Here is a 22,791-nt window from a genome sequence, read left to right as displayed (position 1 = left end):
CTTAAACTTTTGTTTCAAACCCTCTATATTAACTATATATCCTGCATGTAATTTTCTTTTATATTAGCTTGTAACAATCGATGAGTATTAGTTGGAGGACCATAAAAGAGGACATGTACTATTTTAGTAAAATTGCATATTGATTCCCAAGTGTTTTAAAAAAATCTTTACATGAATTATGTTTTAATATGATTCATGGATTCATAACCAAGTTTAGAATAGAAAGGAAAAGTCATGCCCCAATTTATTTGCATTATTAAAATAATTTTGTCAAAGGTCTCCTAGCCAGGTGAGGATGGAATGATGAATGCAAAATTGATCTATATCACCACAAGGTACTGTGTGATTATCAAAAACCACACATGGGATGGCTCAATTTAATATGGGAGGAGAGCAGAAAAGGCAGGTGCACTGTTACATTGAGTCAAGAGTGCTTCTCTCAGTACTTAGTCAGCAATCACCCTTCATAAATCCCGATGTACTTTAAGTAAACAATTGTGAGCATGGAATCAGTTTATTTTTCTCATGAGATAGAAAAGGTATTTATATAAGGTAAATATATAATATTTAAAGGATCAAAATGAAATATATAGTGTAGGTTTCATTTGTTAAATAGGTCATTTCCTGCTTCCTTCATTGCCCCCTCTCCCCCCAAAATACTTGCAGGTTGATTAACTTTCATGGGGAGATTGAGAGGAGGAATGCTTAATTTTGATAAAGCACTGATAACAATATCCAAATGAAAGCTCTAAAATAATTGCATGAAACAAACCAGCACTGCTCATCACTAAGGGAAGAACTGGGCTAGGTATACACGAAACTCGATATCTTGGGAACAGTCTTCCTGTTAACACCTCAGACACCAGAGTACAAGACAGTGGACAGATTAGCCTGGTTGGTAGTTTTTAAATGCTTTTGTAGAGCTGGAGCTCTTCTGCTTTGCCCTTCTACCCCCACATCCTTTTGCTTTTACCTGAACAAATCATCATCAAAAAAACTTTGATAGGTAGAATTCTATCTAGTCCCACAGAAATGCGTCCTCACCTCCTTAGCTCTCTTCATTAGCTCCTCAAGTGGAATCAAAGAACACAGTGGGAAAACTGCCATCTAATTAAAAAAATCCATTTTACTGATGAGGAGGGACTTGTAGCCCCATACTGGTGAAGTGACTTGCCTAAAGACAGATATTAGCAGCCAGTCTAACAAAGCTAGGTCTCCTGATAGCTAGTGGAGTGATTTGTCCATCACACCACTGACAACCGTGTGGCAATCTGCACACCCATTTGACTTCTAAGATTTTTGCACAATGACTGGAATGAATCTTTGGGCACTTGTAAAGATCTACCCTTGATTTTGAATGGTTTTATTAACTTTGTACATTTAATGCAAATACAGTTTGATTCTGATGCTATTCAACTACGGAAAAAAACCATGGTAATAGTGGTGACAAAACATGTGATTTATTTGGATCTGGGCTGCTATATGGGCATGATTTCTTGTATCTGAGGTATAGGTTAAAACTAAACAAATAACCCTACATCAGAGGTAACAAAGTCATCAGTCATGGCTTCTAGTTTGAATAAAGACAATTTGACTTTGCCCATGAGGGTCACACTCTGCAGCAAGCTGATCTGGGATTAGATCACATTAACCATACTCAGTTCTGTGGTACCACAGTGCATGTTGCTAGGTGATTAGACAGGAGGAAACAGAGGATTGATTGATGAGCCTAGTAACTCTTAAGTGACTGCAATATATACATGCAAAGAATGAAAGCCTCCCTGTCACAGCTGCTGTTTGCTTCATAAAAAGTGACCCAAAGTAAATTCATTATTTCTTAAAAAAAAAAAAAAAAAAAAGAAGCCCCGATATGCTCTTGTAAACACTCTCTTCATCATGAGCTGTGCTGTTCATTTGATTAGACTTGGAGTGTCCCACAGTTTCTAGTATAAAACGCCATTTTCAAGAGTGTGTAACTTGTCTATTTAAATTCTCCCTGGCCAAGAGCCTGGAATGCAAATGCTGTTTCTGAGAATCACTTTGTTTTTAACAACATTCAAAAGAGAAGGGGGTTGGGAGTGCTACGGTATGTGGGTGTCAGGTTGTTTTCTCAATCATAGAAATCCTCTGTATTCCAAAATATCTTACAAAGTTTATCTGATTAAACCAATTGCATTTTTTCAAATGTCTGTGTGGCACTTTTTAGAAAGTATATTCTGAAAATTGCCAAAAATGGAACGACCTGGATTTTCTCAACTTTCTTGTACATTATCTTGGTATTTGTTAATTTTAACACAGTAAAAAAGAAACCCGACAATGACAAATCAATACATATAACCCTTAAGGTGCTGTGAGTTAATCTCTGTACCTAGTGTGGTACATTCTTCGTATGTGTTCATATTTATGACCTTATGCCTAATCAAAAAAAAATTCGTTGCTATCTTTAGAAAAAGTATCCTTAGCAGTGCACAATCCATCTTTCTAATACCATCGAAGTGAGATAAAGGAAAAGAAAGAAAGAAAAAAAAAATACATGGGACATTGACAAATACAAGATGAAGATTATCTGGGGTGTTTAATAGAAGGGAGTATGACTGACAAACCCCTGGTAGTTGGTCTGATTCCTAAAATAATTGAGAAGGGTGGATGGTTTCTGGAAGGTGCCTCCTCAGTTGAAAGGCAATCAACTGAAACATGTAATATACTTTTACAAGGTTCTTCTAGAGAACAAAATTTTCCTTTGATAGTATAAGCACTCTTTGAATCCATGTCATGAGCCCATAGGAGCTTCGAAGTCCATATAAATACTTAAGGGACAGTCCTACTTAGTTGCATAGGCTAGCACAAGAGAAACAGAAAAAAACGACTGTTACTTGCTGTAGTAGCAAGGAGTTCTAAGTTTCTTTCTTTCTACTACTTTTAATAATTTCTAGGTGTTGTCATCAGAAAGCAGAGGGAAAAAAATTGAAAAGTGAGACCCTCTCTAATTAAAAAAGACTAGCATTCTGAAACTGTTGAGGATATTTTTCTCCCTATAATTTCTAAAATATTATGATATAACAAAGGTGGGACTTTTTATTTGAATATTGAAAGATAAAATGCTTTAATTAGAACTTCTCGAGCCTTTCATTTGCCTAGCTGTTTGCACAGTAATATTAACTATATATTACCGCTAGACAAAGCAATTTTGCCATAATGATTACAGTAATTACTCCAAGCTTCTTCTACACTTTTCTCATCTTCTAACCCTACTCTACTTGTTCCTCTTGTATTCCACATACACATTCAGGATGTGGTGAACTTTTTTATTTTAGGGCAATTTTATAAGCCAAGTAAACACTTTAAAGAACTAAATCAACAAGCATTGAGGTCAGGACATGTATGTGTATTTTAACTCAAAAGGCATTTATGTAAAAACTTATTATCAAAATAAAATATAATCTGGGCATATACAATTATTCCAAAAGCTTAGATTTCTAAATCACAAGATAGTTTAGATTTTCCTGTATTTTACTGATTTTAGATATAAAAATATCAATTTTATATGGTCCTGCCTAACATATGTATATGTGCATGACGTGCATAATTATGTGCATATATTGCGTATCTATGTATATATTGCAGAACATTTATTTATACATGTCAGTAAAAGTTAAAGATAACGTGCCAGTTTTCGCTTAGTAGTACTTCACCTCACAGGAAATTTTACCCGGCAAAACAACACAGAATATTCTTTTAGTTCCTCACTCAAAAGTCCTATTTGAATTTCAGGGTTTTTTTGTTTTCCTCGCTGACAGCATGCATGAGCAGAATGAAGATCGCTAGGAATCCTCTTATACAGATGCCTGCTGTGGAGACACTACAGAGAGTTCAGTTTTTTTCCTAAAGAACGTTTTCTAGCACCAGCCATCAATCCCACTTAGCAGTTATACTGCAGACTACTTACTGAACACCTTGACTATCGTAGGCGCCTCAAACACGTTGTCCTCAGTTACTAGCATGCACACAAATCTCTTTTTATCACTGATCCTTGCATTACTGATAGACAAAGTGTAGTTTTCTGAGAGGCTCAATCTGTCTTTGTATTCTGGTACATCGTCGTAATGCACACTTTTCTTTGTAGAGGATCTGAAGGCAATAAATACTGGGGAGCCATCGGCCTTTTCCTAAAAATTAAAATGATAATACATTTTAAAAATAAGCATATTCAGATGTTTCAGGATAATATACAGAATAACAACATTTCCTTGGCCATAGTCTTCCACCAATATTTACAGTTGTATACAAGAAGAATAATTTTGGATACAAGTCTTATATAAAATCTTTGGTTATAGAAAGCTGTAAGTTCTTTTATGGGTATCAGCTTAAATATGTGAAAAGGAAAGAACAGAGCTCTAGGAATCTGAGCTTTTCTTGCATCTGGAGGACAGAATTAGTGATTGTTTAGAAACTGATAGGGGCTAGGCTTATGTCTAATACAAAAGAAAAAATAGATGAAAACAGACAAATGTATAAAATGATATAAAGCAAAAACACACTTGAGTAGCATATACTCATTTGGCAATCCTGGGCAATTAATTATCTTTTACATATTCATTACTTTAATCCACATTCTTTAAATGTTTATACCTTTCAGTATCAGCCAAAACTGACACTGCTGGCCTTTACACATAACATGAGTCTTCACTGAGGATCAGTATTTGCCCTTGTGAAACAATCATGTCCATTAAGCAATAGAATCAGATTAATCACTGAAATCCATAGTTTTGCTATCTAAGTCATAAAACTTAGCTCAAAATAAAATATAATCTGGGTATTCACAATTATGCTAAAGACACTGAGACATATAAATTCATTTCTTCCTCTGCTCCCATAAAAATTCTCTCACCTAATAAGCAATTTAATCTAAAATAGGAGCCAATCTCACTTCTACTTACAAGACCTTTGAGAAAACAAAATATGGTAAAACATTTTCAAGTGCATGGCAAATTTCAAGTTACATTTTAGAAATTATTAATATTTATTACCATTCTCAACTAAATGTTTATGTCCCTACCAAATCCATATGTAGAAGCCCTAGCTCCCAGTGTGTTGGTATCTGGAAGTGGAGCCTTTGAGAGGTAATTAAGTTTAGATGAGGTCATGGCAATGGTGCCCTCACAATGGGATTAGTGCTCTTAAAAAGGGTACGAGACATGAGAGCTCTCTCTCTCTCTTCAGAGAGCACAAAAAAGAGGTCACATGAGCACATAGCAAAATATCAGCTGTCTACAAATCAGGAGGACTCTCATCAAGAGCCCAATCTGCCAGCACCTTGATCTTGGACTTCTCAGCTTCCAAAACTGTGAAAAATAAATATCTGCTGTTTAAGTTTCCAGTCTATGGTATTTTGCTACTGCAGCCCATGCTAAGATAAGTAGTAAGCTAATCTTGGAGTTCAAAAGTTTTAGTTGGTTGAGTATCTGAATACATCTATAATATTCACCTTAAATCCTTTAATTTTGTCACAGGTTTTCAATGCAACTCCTTGCCATAAATCATTTCTTATTAAGAGAAATATGTTATACCAGTACCTTAAATTACTGTGTTCATTCACTTATGCAATAAATAATAGTTATTAAATTTTGAGCACTTAACTATATGCCAGGAACTTTCTTTGGGCTTTCCATGCATTAATTGATTAATACTCATAATAACCTTATAAGTTAGAGCTATGATATTAGTGCTATTTACAGATTAGACAGTGGAGACAGTCTAGTTAAATAACTGACTATTGGTTAACTTACTTGTCCAAGGGCCCAGCTAGTGTATCTTAGCAGAGGCAAGACTGGATCTTGGCAGCCTGGCCTCATTGTGACTACCCTATACCACTCTTGATAGCCATCAGATGCACTTCTGTACCAGGCACTGAGGCAGATGCTGGTGAAGAGGTGGCAGTGGCAGGATGGAGGAGGGGTGCACGGGGAGCTAAGATCTCCATTCACTGGGAGATTACTGTGCAGTGAGGAAAAAGATAATCCATCCTTCCCCTTGCTTGCTCCCTTTCACTCTTTCCAAAACCGCCATTTGTCGTTCAAAGTTACATACAATTAGAGCTTCTATATTATGTTTGCAAAGCAATAATGTTTTTTGAAGCACATGGTACTTCAAATGCATCTCATCAGTTTACTGATGAAGCTTTTTGCTTAATTAACAATTTAAAAACTGCCATTACCGTTCGTTTCTACTATCACTGTGCTGGTTCAGTTTAGGTAAACATTATTCCCTGGGTTATTATCAGAAAAGTCTGTGATCACAGAGGTTTTCACCATCTATGTTTCATTTATTTTGGCAGTCAGCTTGATTCAACTGGTGAATTACGTGGTAGTCTCCCAGACGGTAGGAATTTTAGGGGTGCAAATAGACTTTGTCCTCATGGGCCTTAACTTCATATTTCCACTTTTATAGGGAACCAGAAATAGTTTACCATGAGCAGAATAACAGGAGGAGAGCAAAGAGAAGTGCTGTGTTGCCTCATCTCTTTGCTCCGCTTTCACATGCTTCTTACACGCAGTGTGCTTCGAGTTTAGCAGCCCCACGGCCATGATAGCTTACGTTGTTCATGCAATTACTATGTGCCGAGCGCTAGGCGAGTATTCTGATATGAGTTACTTTATGTAACTATACTATAAAGAAGGTAATTCTTATCTCATTTTATTGATGAGGAAATGGGGATCAATCATTATTCCACGGCGAGTATGTGGTAGAACATGCTGGTCTGACCTGAAAACCCATATTTAAAAGACTGTGTTATTCCATCCTTTGGGTGCAAACTTAAGTATATTTCTCAAAGTTTGTTCTTGTAGATGTTTGAGGGAAAAGTTGTGTGGTTAAATAAACCTAAAAAATGAATTAAACTCAGACAATATATAATGCATCTTAATATATGAAAGGCTCTGATAAATGTAGTAAATAAAGAAACTTCAACAATTATTTGACTATCAAATCCTTTTCCCATTTAAATATCTTTTAACATTTCAAGGAGCTAGGGACAATTTGCCATTGTATTCAAGGAAACACATGTCTTCTTTAAGCTTCCAAACCACCATGAGTCTCACTGGGAAACCGTGCTGCATGGAAAATCTTTGGTTGATTTCGGTAATTAAATTGAGAAATTTTATCAGTTGATGTTACCTAGCCAATCCACATCCACCTATCAGGGTATCTACCCTCCATTTCCAGATCCAGCTATACCTTCATACTTGAGAAAATATGATTTTGCTATTTGCAAGAAATAGATACAATTGACAATGTTAAATAAAAAAATAACCTACCACATCAACACAGTTCTAAGACTAAATATTAAAAAAGAGCTTCTAATGCCAATGACTTAATTTCCAATGAATATCCGGGTACTCTGGCTACTGGTGTAGCTTGCCTTTGTGACAGCCACACCAGGCAGAACAGGAGTATGTAGCTGCTACCTCCCAATAAGCTCTTATCTCCTACTCCACTCACTTTGCTCTAGAACTCTGCCTTTTCCTCTACCTCTAACACTTAAGGTTGAATTTTTCAGACTAATATGATCTAAGAATTAGGTGTTTATTGGCTTTTTTTTTTTTTAAATAGCATTTGTAATGTAAGACTTAGGAATTATTTTTTCGACATATTCGACATATGAATTCTACCTTCCTACCTTTGTACCACAGTTGAGTACTGCCATTATGTTAATTTGAAATTCATACTCACTCATAAAAGAAATTATTTCAAAAACTAGAGGCAGTTACTTAAATCCAAAATAGGTCACACTTACATATTTCCATTTGCCAAACATGAGATTCTGAGGTACATCGACTCGGCAAGGCATAACAATGGTGTCTCCATATGCTGAATTCACAGTATACCATCCAAGGCCTTGAGAAAAAAAGAGGAATGGGAGAGAGAGGGAAGATTTTAAGTGTTTTCTTGCAATAACAAAGTACAGCAGTCCCCCTTATCTGCGGAGGATACGTTCCAAGACCGCCTAAACCTACAGAAAATACCAAACCCTATATTTACTAAGTTTTTTCCTGTACATATATACCTGTGATAAAGTTTAATTTGTAAACTAGGCTCAGTAAGAGAGTAACAACAATAACCAATAATAAAATAAAACAGAAGAGGATGGTACAAAATTTTATCACACTACTCAAATGGTCTCATTTAAACTTAAGAATTGTTTATTTCTGGAATTTTTCATTTAATATTTTTGGACAGCAAATGACCATGGGTAACTGAAACCTCAGAAAACAAAACTTCAGGTAAGGTGGAATTACTATAAATAACTTCAATTCAAGGTTCATGTCTTAATGGTTATTTATTATATTTTTTCTTAAATGACGCACTAAAAGTATAAAGCTAGAACATGTTTGCTATTTATTGACAGCTCTTATTTAGCTACTAAGCCTTTGATTGTCACATGATTCAAATTTACAGAACTCTCCTCCTCTAATTTTGGCAAGGATTAGTTAAGTATATCTTCCAAAGGAACAAGTGAAATCTATAGGTGTATTTTCTCTATATTTCATAGGAAAAACACCACTATATTTCTCAGAAGTGTGGGACAATACAAAGATTAACATGTATTAAATTCTCAAAACTACTTTTAAATATATTTGTGTTTTTCATTTGATAATACTGTCAAATTTATCTCTGGAAAAAATTTTAAAGTATTAAAAACTAAGAACTAATAAATATAAGGCCACACCAAATTTTAATTATAAGTGGGATAATAAACATGAAAATGGCTTATTTTATAGTAGTAATGGTTAAAATACTAATTTTAATTTTAATTATACATAATAAAATATCACAATAAAAATTTATTGTATAAAAATTCTTCATAAAGTATTTGCAAAGTGATTATCCCACATTTTTGGTAGACAATCTAACTTAAACCATAATTTGCTACTAAGATACAGAAAAATTCCTGGTCTTAATTATTTATTGAGAAAACATGTAAATTATAAAAAGTTAAATTGATAAAAAGAAGCCCACAATTTTTGCATCTGTATATAATATACTATTCAAATCTGTATATATTCACAAAATTAAAAAAAAATCAGACATTTAACTTAACCATAGTATTTAGGAAACATCTCAGATATTTTTTACCTCATTTTGGTTATAATATTCTTTAAGATTAAATACTTTTATACTTAAGATGTCACAATTGGACATACATTGTGAAGGGGCTAACTTTAACTGTAGAGAAAAAATTATATTTTGTCCACCAGGTGGTGCTAAAGTGCAAAGCTAAGGCAATTTGCGACACAAATAAGACCATTTTATGACTTTCTGAAGAAACAGGGCAGTGTGAATATCATATTTCACTGTTCCCCACCAATCACAATGCATACAAAATTTCATATTGGGATAAAAATCATTAACCTTTGTAAAGGAAAAAAAAGTAGTAAAATTCCTATTTTAGAATTCTGTTGAGGAAGCTACTTTCCTTTAAAGACATTTTGCCCCAATGAATAAAAACCCTACAAAGAACACAAATTTTATGTATTTACGTCACATAACAATTAGTTACCAATATTTTTAACATTGTTAAAACAAAGACTATGAAGTATAAGCCATGAGATTATCACTTGCTGTTGGAGACAAGAGGTTTACTAAAATTGTTTATTAAATGTTCAGTGTTATAGTGAAAAATTACTTCAATAATTTTTAAATTGTTTAGTGTTTCCCATACTGTAACTTGAATTCCTTTTAACTTCAAACTATTGAAGAGCATAAGCCTTTAAAAAAAGAAATGATCTCTTTAGTCTTATTAAAATAAAAACTATAAAGGTTTAGATATATGGTTTCAGATATGCAAACTAAAGTTAAGAAATTGCTTTATTTCCTAATATAATACTTATTTCCCACAATTTGGCTCCTAAATCTGTAACTTTTATAGTGTGTATTTTAAGGTCTGTTCATGTGCTACACTTAGGCAGGTATGCTAAGCCAAGGAGACCACTTTGTGATTTATGTTTTGTTTTTTCATCAGTATTGCAAAGTGCTTGAGTATGTAATAATCTGGTCTATACCTTAAATTATGGCAGCACATGTATCTCTCATTCTTTCTTATCATTATAACAGCACACCTTCTTCTGACAACTGACAATGCTCCGATGGTTGGTCAAGAAGTGAAAATAATTTAGGATTTAGGTACCAATGAGGTGAATTCTTTGCCAGGTATACAGAGAAATAATGAAATTTATTTTCCAAAAATTCAACACTTTGCTCTTTTTTACAGATCATTTTTATTTTATCTTCCTTATAGAACTATAAGGTGGTATATACATACCATATTTTATAAAAATCTTTAAAGCTATATGAATTTTGAGTATGTAGTGTATTAACAGGATGAAAGTGAAGTTACAACAGGGAAGGAAACATATATTTATAATCTTTGTATCACCAGGAGCAAAGCCTGGCATTGAATGGGCATCTAATAAGATGATCTCTCATTTGAATGTTGTGGAGTCCTTTACATTTTGAATATCAAATTGACATTTGAAAATCAGGATGGAGTTGATAACACTGGGACTTTGAGAATTCTTATTGCTATCATATATTCAAAAGACTATTATATACTGTCTTTGATGTGTAGAAAACATGTATTTGTGCTTGGATGGCACTCTCTTTTTTTGAAGAGAAAAACACAAAGCCGAAACATCTTTATAAGAGTTCATGGATGAAACTATAGGAGAAAAGATTCCTGCCATCCCTTTCAAGAGAAATTAAGAATTATTTGTGTTCTATGATTTGTGAATGTTACTATGAAATGCCTTTTCTTCACTTGTGAAGACCATAAAGCAAAGATTTGTTTTTAAAAATATTTGAAAATTCATGCATTGGGTTTTTTCATGACAGCTTGATATCCAAAATTAGCCCAGACAGGACTCTTTAGAGAATAACAAACATAAGGAAAATACATATGACATGCGACAACGACGAGGCCAGTAGGTAAAAAAGCCAACAGTTATAGACAGAGGTTTAGGGCAGAATGAACGATAATCAGTTGGCAGCATTAGGGCCCACAATCATGATGACTTCAAAATAATTTTTAAGTTTGCTATAATCATCAAATTTCCTCTTCTTGTTAAGAGTATAGTGACTCCCAGTTTCATCTGATAGAGTAAATGCTCGAACTTCAGCTAGGGGAGAGCTAATATCTCTTATGTCCTAGGGATGAAGTGGCTACAAAGACAACTGTGATTTGGTGAAGAGTTAACATCTTGATTTCTAGAGATGTCTGTCTTTGAGATGAAATTCCAGTGAGAGCCAAAGTACCTGTCACCACAAATGATTCTGTTTATACTTTTCATAGAAGCAAGAGATTTTATCTTTGGATTTCCACGTCTGAATTAAATTTGGCTTACTAGAATTTCCCTGCAAGTTTCTCCCTGTAATATTAGTTGGTTAAATTATTCATAGTTTTATAGCCTAGAGATTATTGGACCCTATTTCAAACATAGAATGCCTATGATACCATTTTTCAAAAGGTTAAATATAAAATATAGAAGGAATGTGTGTGTGCACGAGAGTGTACATGTGGTACCGGCTATAGCTATGTGTACACACATATGTCATAAGTTACTTTAAACTGGGCTAGAAACTTTCTGTATTAAATGTGTTCTAAAATATAACATATTATTATAAATGATTAATATTATGGTTACTATCAAAATGTCCTGATTAAAATTAAATATAAAAACATATTATAATTGAGAAGCAGTGTATAACTACTTAAGCATTTTTTAAATGAAGTGTTATTAATAAATATAAAGAACAACAGAACTAGAAAGGCTACATAGGAGAATTAGGTGAAAATACAGTGGGAAAAGCACAGCATAAGAAAAATCTCTTGACCAAATAATTCTGACTTATCAATATTGGGCAAATGATTATAAAATAGAAGGTAGTTTTAGTTATGCATTTTTGTATAGCAAATAATTTTAAAAAGTACTGAAAAGGACTGGTAAAATTTTGAAGTTAGGTGAAAATTTCTTATGGCTAATTGAAATAATAAAAAATGTAATAATTTTGGTCATATTGGCGAGAAATACTTTTTCTGTACAAACTAATTCTTAAGGAGTATTAAATTCCGAGAAATCATTCTTTTTTGGTAACATATAGGTATTTGAGTAGAGGTAGGTTAAAATTCAGAATCTGCTACCTTATTTCAAGTAGAAGAACAAAAAATAATATAGAAAATAAGATGAAAATTAAAGTCTATTCTTACATGCTATAATTTAACATGGTTAATTATTTTTTATTGCACTGATATTTTAATAGCATTATCATTCTTAAAAGCATGTTTTTTTTTAACTTTGCAGCTCTGTTAGGTGCCATAGATGGGTTATTCGCAATTATAATTGCCTCAGAGCTTATAGGAACAAACTTCCAGTTCTACAGAAATTTTACAGAAATTTGTGCAAATGAATTGTTGGGAAGGAAGTAGGTAGAAATAAGAAGTTATCTTTAGAAGTTACTTTCATATTTATTTGACTGAATTTGACAGGTAAACATGCTGGTGTCCTTATTTGCTTTATTAATGAATTAAGATATGTGCAACTCTAACTAAAACAAGAGCTTGAAGATACTGCTGAAGGCTTCTTGGAGGAAATTCTGTGACATCAGTTTATAGCAGTGTTTCTCAGTCTCATCACTACTGACATTTTGGGCTGAATAAATCATTATGGGGGACTGTTCTGTGCTTGTTTAGCTGCATCCCTGCCTCTAACCCACTAGATGCCGATAGTATCCTACCTTACTATGACAACAAGAAGATCTCCAGACGTGACAAACATCCTCTGGGAGGAAGATGGCCCCTCAAACTCCCATCTAGTTGAGAACCACTTGTTTAGACCTTCGACTATTGGCTTCTTTCATTCAACAGAGCTGTGGTTTCTAATAAAGGGATCTTTATTATAAAATAGAATCTTGCGTAGGACTAAATAATATTCAGTAGGACTACATATGAATGAAAGGATGAAGGCAGAAATGGCACATAACATCTAGTTATGATCAAATTCAAATTTGTTTTCCTCACAAAAACGTCTTATATCATATTAAACTACACAGGGGCATTGATTCCTGACTCTAGGAATTTGAGATTCAGTCTCTTCACAGAACTGTCAGAAAACATTCTGTCTTAACAAATCTACCCCATCTGCCACAATCAAGCACAAATTATACATGCTATATGTCCTTTCTAAAATATACATATGACACATATTTTATTTAATATGATAAAATACAGTAGTTCTTCTAATAGAGAGGATGAAGTAGATGCCTTTAAAGCATCTTCTAAACCTGTGATTTTATGATTTAATAACATGAAATTATCTCACGATTCTCACCATTAAGTAAAAGTCTAAGATTTTATCAAGGTCCCATGATATATAACAAGTAAGATTGTGCGTGCGTGCGTGTGTGTGTGTGTGTGTGTGTGTGTGTGTGTTACAAGGGCCTGTAATTCCCAAGAAATCCAGAAAGGATGGTAGATGGGAGAAGACATCTGATAGAATCTAATGGTATTTTGAAAAATAGAGAAAATGGGTTTCCTCCTCTTTTTTTTTTCAGTTTCCCCTAGCTGGGGGACAACTTGGGTCTTTGCTGAATCTAAAGTAGGGATACGTTTGTTTAACATTCACTTTCTGTACTGACTTACAAAGGGTCATATATTACAAAGTAGATATTATTTGTGTAACCCCTACAAATAAGAAAAAAACAGTAATTCTCTTTCTCCCATCAGTTTCTACAATTCTATAAATGTATTACATTATATCTTTAAATACAATGGTGAGGACATTGTGGAAAAACATTTAGAGGGAAGAGGACCATCTTATGAAATTATAAAATACTGCTGGTACCCAGAAATATGTTTTAAGATATGTGGTCTTTACTCCTTTCCGAGTTTTGTTATTATCATGCTCAAAATATGTATCTTTTTTTTGAAAAGTATAGGTCCATGTAATAATTCATATTATGTCTTAGAAAGATCTATAAAAACACTATGAATTTTAAAATAGAGTATCAGTGTTTACACTATTGTGCTGAAAACTATCTTTTTAATTTACCATTTCCCGATAGCTCATTATACTATAAGTATGGAATGACCTAAGAGGCTGGAAAAGTCATAATTCTTCCCAATTAATTTTAGCTTTGACACATCTCGCCTTCGTTTTTATCATCATTCCTTAGGTTCCAGTTGAATTCATATATACCCTTTAAGGCCTACCTCAAAAATTATCTATTTATACATTCAATCATGCATCAAGTATTCATCAAGCACCTACTACAAGTACAGTGCTAGATGTTATTTGTGAAGGAAACACATTAAAAAGAATATTGAGGCCTATTCTTAAAGGAACTTGATGAAATTCATATGAGCTGCTTAATAGGTTAGTTAAGTGCTGTGGTAATGCAGAGAAAGGAACCCTAACAATGAGCCTGAAGATACTGCTAAAGGCTTCTCAGAGCAAATTTCATTTATCTTGAACTCTGAGTAAAGGTTTCTATAGATGGAGAGATAAGAACTATTTTGCCAGAATGTCATGGCCAGGGACAATGTAGAGGTATTGAGTGACCCTTGATCTCTTGTGGCAAACTCCCCTAGCCTTTTTTTGTTGTTATAATAATTTCTACATAGTAAATCTTTGGTTTTCATAAGGAACATGTCCTAAGACTAGCAGTTTTCCCAAATTCATAAATGCACATAATATTTCCAGAATAAAACACAATAAAGCGTTAGATTTCTTTACTTTCATCACCAACAATAGCATTTGGATTCCTTTTGGGGCTATTTTAAAATTATAAGCAAAAATTCTACTTAGAAATTATGTAAAAGCAACAGAATTGATTTAAGTTGTAGATGCTTATTTTTTATTTTTTCAGAGATGTCTCATAAAATTTAAATCTGCAAATGTGCAGATTCTACTGTGCTTGTTAGAATTCTTTAACTTGGGGCCCACGAATAAACTCTATGATTCCTCTAAAGTAATTTTAAAAGCCCCAAATCTGGTATACTAAAACATTTGTTTTAATAGAAAGAGAATTCAAAGCTTTCATAGGATTGTCAAAGAGAATATTGAATAAAAAATAAAATGTTTAAGGTTTATTCTTAATTGAATAGAACTTACAGAAACATAAGTTAATGGCATCTATCAAATTTTAAAATGCTAATGATACCCTTTGATCCAGTAATTCTATCATTGGGAATCTATCCTACAAAAGTTTTTGTACAAATGCTTTATTTTGAATATTAAAAAACTGGAGCAACCTAAATGTTCATTAATATAGAAATAATAAAATAAAGTGTATGTCCACACAATGTTCTAAATGAACCTATTGAAGAAAATTGAGAGCCAAATATATTGTATTTCTTTTTCTCTATATATATTTCAGTATTTGTAATTTTTTACCAGTCACTCATTGACTACTGAGTACCTACTCTGTGTCAATTACTGTTCCAGAGAAATCCAGCAGTGATCAATCAATCAATCAATCAATCAATAGACAAACCTGCTAACCCTGTTCTCCTGGATTTAAAATTCTAGACATATATATTTATTCATGTATTTAAAAGTTTAATTTCTTATCAAAAAAGGAAAAATAATCAATTTGATTCCTCTACTATATTGTAAGCTACTTGAAAGAAAAGCTTACATTTTATTTATTTTGAAATTTGTTGCAGCACCATGAAGATTGCAGGAGCTCAATAATAATGGATAAAATAAAGCCCCAATTGCACTATACTGAAAGGAACTCTCTAAGATCATATTCTTACAGTCCATATTCTTTTTTCTGCATTTAACATTCTAGAAAACAATGCGTTATTCTTTGAAGTTCTAGGGTAGCCAGAAAGGTGGGGGTGAGGGGCACTATGGCGATTAGAAGTCAGTATCTTAAAATTGTTCAAAAAAAGCTATTTTTGCCTTAAAAACCCTCTTAATGGAGTATAACATACATGCAAAACGGTGCACAAATCTATTTATATTTGAAATGTCACTGAAAGCACCAGGCTGGAAAGTTTCTTTGGCAACTCTCCTCACATTCTTTGTTCTAGTGATGAGGCTGGGATTCCCACACGTTTGTCCCACGACTGACCTCTGAGTTTACCATGTCATCATTCCTCAGCAATGAGTTTTTGACCAGGCTGTGGGGTCTATGCCAACACGCCAAAACATGGGTCCTTTCATGGGGACAAACTTAAAACACTTCAAAACACTTCATGCTCTTTGTCTGTATGTTTCGGGGAGAGCATGGGGGCAGATAGCGAGAACATATTAAACCAAAAATTTTAAATTTTATGTGTGGAAATAACAATATTCTATATTTTATTTTAAAGTAGATTTTCATGGCAAAGGAGACTAAACGAGAGTCCGCTTAAGCATATTTTCCTTTATACCATATAGGATGCTCATTATAAAAATTAAAAACATTTATATAATTAATTTATGTTAGCTGAAGTTCATAAAATTGACTATTGTCTACTATCATATTTCTAATTATCTAGACTGGATGCTGTATTTTTAAGATGTTCATATAAGGAGAGTCTTCCACTCGAACAATTAGTCAATACAAGGCAATACAATGAAAATAAATAAAATATTATATTCCTTCTTCCCTCCTTCAATTCAATTTCCTATATTAGTTCTTGTATTGCCTATATCCAGATCCTGAGGACTTCGATTGGGAACTAGTTTAACTAAAGAGGAAGATGGAAGACACTGATATTTAAACACTACCCGGGTTAAAATAATTTAAAGGAAAGATGAATGCATTTATGCTCCAATACTCTGAATATTTTCTCAGCATGAAAGTCCAAGTTTAACTAATTAAGAGTATCAGTTGTATTTGAATGATGAAAGATACATTTTCCTGTACATTTTGCCATAAGTTGTATTGAAATTGTCAATACAGTTAAATTATTTTCACAAGAACAATAACTGTACTGTATTCACAAAAACACTATTAACAGAAAAGCAGGCACAACCATTCACAAAAGACCTTAACTGCATCATATGAAGTAATGGAAACTTTTGGAATTGAGACTAGAATCTGCCTTCAGAAAGAATTCATAGTTATTGTGACATTATTAAAGTTGTTTTCTGCAAATAATTTAATGCCATGACAACAAAAAGACCTCTTGATTTGTAAAACTCAAAGCTGTCCTTCATAGCACTCCTGAATTCCCAAATTCCTAATAGCTTTAATATTCCTTAAAATGTCTTAGAAAAATATATCACAAAGACTTTTAGCTAATAAGATCAGCACTGTTTTCACAGACAACTTCAAACAACAGCTTGTGCTAATTGTATCGCTTTACCATTTAAAGTAATATTCAACAGCATTAGAGGATTTTCATTTGTAATAGACATAGTGAGTTATTGGTGATAGCAAATGAATTGTTAAGGCTACTGAATGAACAGAGTAGTAGAGTTTTACTTCCGGATTGGTTGAGTGATCTTGTCCAGTATGCTCACTTCTGGTATATTCCATATCAAGCATTTAACTAGGTACCAAAAAATATTTACATACATTGAAATAGGTTTTTGCTCTTTTCTTCACATGAATCCCAATTAGCATTGCCTATGTCTCCTGAGGATATAGATTGCAGTAAAACATGGTAAGTAATAAAGATTAAAAAGACATTTAATAGGTTTTCTCACATATTCGGTAGAGATTGCTGGCTAGTTCCCAAGACTGAGATTTGTGTAAATTCCATGCTTTTAATTGACAACTCCCCAGAGATGTTGTAATATAATTTAAGGTCACAGGAAGAAAATGATAGCTCTCCATGGCATTTTCTTTTCTTTAAGAACTAAACTTAGCTTACTATAAAATCTAGTTTTCTAGTTTTGAGAAAGAATAGAAACATTTGTCTAAGATAATTTTTTGAAAGAGATTAAAACTATAGGAAAGATAAAATTTAAAAATAAAACAGTTACATACACTTAGGAAATCAGTATAATCTGTTATATGAAATCAACATCATCTTCCAGCCTTTGAGATCTTGTGTCACCTCAAAGACCGATTAAGCATGAAACACAATACCCATTGTAGTTTGTCCACACTGAGAACTCAGTGAAGTAACTATGGAATGCATAAACTTAGAGACAATTCTGTGATCTATTAATGTTAACAATAACTTTTCATATATTCCATTTTCTCTGACAGTCATTATTCTTAATTGATGAGTAGGAGGAAAAGTGGAAAAGAGAACAAGCATATTTAGGAAGTCAGTGAACAGAAAGGTGATTTTATCACTTCTAAGGGTGTCAGAATGGAGAAATGTTTTAAAGATCTTGGACGTGAAGTTGCCTCTAGCTTTGAAACTTCCCTTACTCCCTAAGATTTTAACTCCGAAACTTTCATCTTATAGTCCCAGAGGCCAATCGTAACTTTAAAATGTGCCATATTTATGCATTAATTTAAGAAATGGTTTAACACACCACAGAAGAATTTTTGGAAAACTAGCTATTATGGACAAGGTGGAAAAAGAAAACAAACTAGATAAGGAAAACAAGTTCTTACAAGGGAAAATGGCTCTTCTGTAGACTGATTACACAGGAACATGAGCATGTGGACAGTGTTATTAAACCCCACATGGGCACACCTCTCCTGAGAAAAGTCCCTGCATTCAGTTGGTTTTCCATGCTTGCTAAAGTTTGTATCTTATCTCATCTGCCTCTGCTTCACATCTTCACATCCTCATTTGGGCACTGCTTAAATAAATGCTTCCTCTTTTTTATTACTCAGTAGAAAAATGTTTTTGTGAGGTTTAGTGAACATGACAGTGTACCTCATAACCCCCAGCTGCAGGGAATGTAACTGTCCAAGGAGCTGCAGCACTCTAATAGCCATCACCAGTTTGTGCTAAGGCCACACTTTCCACTAGCTGTCCCCAGCTCATGACTGAGGGCAACAGGGATATGAAGGAAGGCAAGGTTCTGGGAGGCAACAGACTCTTCTGAGTGTTGACTGTGGTCAAGGACTTGCTGACTTCCTCACAAACACTCCTTAGACTGCATGACAATCTAAGACGTGCCCATCCATCCTTCTATCCCTCAGGGTCTGATTTACATTGCAGTCTGACCATTGTCCCAGCTCACCAGTTCTCTCTTCATTTTTTTTTTTTTTTTCCTTTAACATAGGTGTTTTCCCTAATAGATCCTTGTGTGTTTAATCTACTTTGGCATCTGCTTCTTAGAGGCTCCTGACTAACATGTAGGGGAAATTAGACAGAACATAACTATATCGATCCACTGACATTAGTAGACTACTGGATTCCAGAAAATTAGGATTTCAATATGAACGTGGGGTGGGGGGAACTACATTTGGATTTAGTGAGGGATTAGGTAAATTAAAAATAAAAAACACATTTAGAGCAGTAATAGTAATAATGGACTTTTATGGTGCTTTATAGTATGCAATATTCTCTTATATACCTTGTATATTTTTGTATTTGCTCACAAAAACTCTGTATAATAGGCAAATAGACCTATATGGTGAACAAATATTATGATACCTTATTTGACTGATAAGGCACTGTCTGCCCTGCCAAACCAAGACATTATTCCAAAATCACCAAGCCAGTATGTGGTAGAGCTGGAGCTCAAAATTAATTCTCAACCCTTGTACAATTCTCATCACTATTATATATATAGAAAATGATTACACGTTCTTATTTAATTTTATATGCTGGCTAAGTTAAGAATATGGTTTGAAAAGTATTCAAATGCTTTCCATGTTAATAGCTAAATATTTTTAAAAACTTATCGATTGGAAGTATTAGAAAGAAAATAAACTAATATATCTGATCACCTATTTCTCACTGGGAAGCTATGAAGCAATTGACATTTATTGCCCGGAATACATTGTTATATCCATAATAGCTCATCTAATTTTCAAAATAACATAGAAAACTGTAAATAACTGAGGAGGTAGGCATCTTTCAGATAAGAAACCAGATGTATAATAAGGCTCTTTACAGTAGACAGGGCACTCAGTTAACAGGCAGGGTAGCACTCTATCTATGCATTTCAAACACCTAGCACAGTGCAGATAATGGACTACCATGAAAAATTTATTGGATGAACAAAATGAAAGGTTGAGATTCAAATCAAATCTTTCTAAGTTCAAAATCCACATCTTTTTTTTCTCTCATCAAAAATACTTCTCACAATAATAATTTTTGATTCAAAAATTTAAGTTCACACAAAAATCTGCACATGAAGGTTAAAGCAGCTTTATTCATAATTGCCAAATTTTGGAAGCAACCAAGATATCCTTCAGTAAGTGAATGGATAAACCAACTGTGGTGCAGCCATACAATAGAATATTGTTCAACTCTAAATAGAAATGAGCTATTAAGCCATGAAAAGACATAAAGGAATCTTAAATGTATGCCATTATAGAGAAGGTAAAATTATGGAGATAGTAAAAAGATGCTAGGGGTTCGAGGCGAGGGAGGAATGGATAGCTGGAGTAGAAGGAATTTTTTGGGCAGTGAAATTATTCTGATACCATAATGGCAGACACAAGTCATTATACATTTGACAAAACTCATAAAATGTTAACACTAAGATAAAAACCTAATGTAAATTATAGACTCTAGTTATTAATAATAATGTATCAGTATTGACTCAACAATGATAACAATTGTACCACACTAAAGCAAGATGTTAATAATAGAAAAACTGGTGGGTGGGGATGGCTGAAGGTGAAGAGGCATATGGGAACTCTACTTTCTGTTCAATTTTCCGATAAACTAAAAACAGATTTAAAAAACTTCTTAATTAAAAATATTGATGCCACTAGTCTCTTCAGTCTGTGGAATGCATTTTACATGTAGACAATATCATCTAAATTCCCTTGGTTATGGTGGAGGGAAGGACACAAAAATCTTCAAGGGCAAATTTTTGCATTCACCAGCAAAAGTGATCTCAGACCAGGCAACTGACTCCCCAGGCAGATCTCAGAAGGCGCGGGTAACACCAAGACCTCTGCTGATCAGTGTCTTGGGGGGCTGTACTGCAGCTCAGCAATTGCTGTTTTATGATTGTGTTTCCCACATATCATATTTTCCAATCCCACTGAGGCGCTAACACATTTGGTTCATCTTTCCATTTAAAAGACACAATGTCTTTGATAATTTGTTCATGGTTACTGCTCAGGGAGATAATGACACTCAAAATTCTCCTAAACTGAATATAATATTACCTCTCTGGCTCTGCTATTTTTAACAGCTTTTAAAGACAATAGTGTCATCAAGGTTAAAAAAAGTTCACTGTTCCTACATAAGAAAAGACTACCAGGTTACAGAGATGAGCTATAAGAGTTTCAGCTAGGTTTCAGATTGTATCATGGCTTTTGTTTAGGAATCTCATTTGAGTTCTATAACTGAAAGTACTCCTAAAGCTTCCCCACAGGAAGTAATTAATTAAAAACACGAACACCAAATAGAAAACACTGAAATGCTTAGACTGTGTCACTGTCTAAACATTAAAGGTAATTTTCAAGTTAGTTCCCTTTTAAGAGTCCTACGAAAGTATGCAGGAAGTACATATTCTTCAACCATAATTCTACCTCTCTGAGTACCTAGGGCAGATGATAAACAACATCTCTAGAATCAACTTTACAACATTTTCTTCTTTATCTTTTCTGAATTGCAGGCAGCTTCAACATACGAATAAGATTATTTGCCTATGTTCAATCAATAAGTATATATTAAATACCATCTAGATGATCAGTTTGGCTTTAGAGTTTGTTATTCAGAAATCCATTGATTCTTACCTTTAATTTTAAAAACTGAAAGCTAATCTACAAGGAAATTTTCCAATATGATACTTCACTTAACAGTCACCCAATGTAAACATATTTGGTTGATGAAAATAACTGACACACATGTACTTCAGAAAGATATCACTATGGAAGTATGCTTTCCATTCTAAAATTTTTGTCACTATAAGACGATTTATGGTATGTATATGGGAAAGCCAGTACAATATACTGAAAAAGGAAAATGGTATGTGCCTGAAGAATAGACTATAGCATAAATATGGGTTAAACATTTACCCAATATTGTTGATGTCATCTAGAAACTCTAAAAGATATATGCTAACTATCAAGAGCCACAGAGTGCAGCTCATTAGTATCAAATAAGTGTTTTATTATTGACCTGTGCCTAATGTTCCTTAATTTTTCCTAAGAATATTTTCTACAAACTTTTGAAAATCAAATTTCCCTTAATCCAAAGATTCTATTTCATATTAATTCAAATACATTTGACGTAAAGCTATTAAGTGGCTACCATATGTCAGATACTATATTTCTGCTGGGTATACAAACATACATAAGTTATCTACTCCAAAGAGATTAAAATCTAGAAAAGGTAAATGAAACAACACTAGCAGCACAACATAGCAGTTAAGGCATGGTCTCTGAACTCAGACTGCATAGGTGTGATTCAAGTCCTGCTGCTAGTAAGGGAGGTGACCTCCAGAGAGTTACTTAACCTACGTGTGCTCGTGTTCCCTAACTGTTAAATGGAAAATGATAATAGTATAAAACCCACAGAGTTACTGTGAATATTAAATAATTTAATATATATGTTGCTTAAGAATGCTTTTTATATAAGAAGTGCTCAATAAATGTTAGCTATTATAAAAAGATGCTCAATATTACTGATGATCAGGAAAACACAAATCAAAACCACAATGAGATATCACCTCACACCTGTGAGATTGCAAATTACCAAAAATTCAA

At 33.5% G+C, this 22,791-nt stretch overlaps 1 protein-coding gene across 2 annotated transcripts in view; it reads right to left on the bottom strand.

Moving 5' to 3' along the window:
- The window catches only part of ALCAM (activated leukocyte cell adhesion molecule), a 181,308-nt gene that overhangs the window by 43,696 nt on the left and 114,821 nt on the right, over positions 1-22,791 (bottom strand). For both annotated transcript variants that reach the window (XM_039856923.1, XM_039856922.1), the window contains exons 2-3: positions 7,793-7,893; positions 3,947-4,166 (exon numbers count right to left, since the gene is read on the bottom strand). In XM_039856923.1, coding sequence (XP_039712857.1) covers positions 3,947-4,166; positions 7,793-7,893 — 321 coding nt within the window. The remainder of the gene's footprint in view (positions 1-3,946; positions 4,167-7,792; positions 7,894-22,791) is intronic.

Source organism: Pteropus medius, unplaced genomic scaffold (genome assembly GCF_902729225.1).
Source record: "Pteropus medius unplaced genomic scaffold, Ma_sr-lr_union100, whole genome shotgun sequence".
Lineage (NCBI taxonomy): Eukaryota > Metazoa > Chordata > Mammalia > Chiroptera > Pteropodidae > Pteropus > Pteropus medius.
Note: the sequence above shows the minus strand (reverse complement) of the source record. Positions and strands in the feature narration are given on the sequence as shown.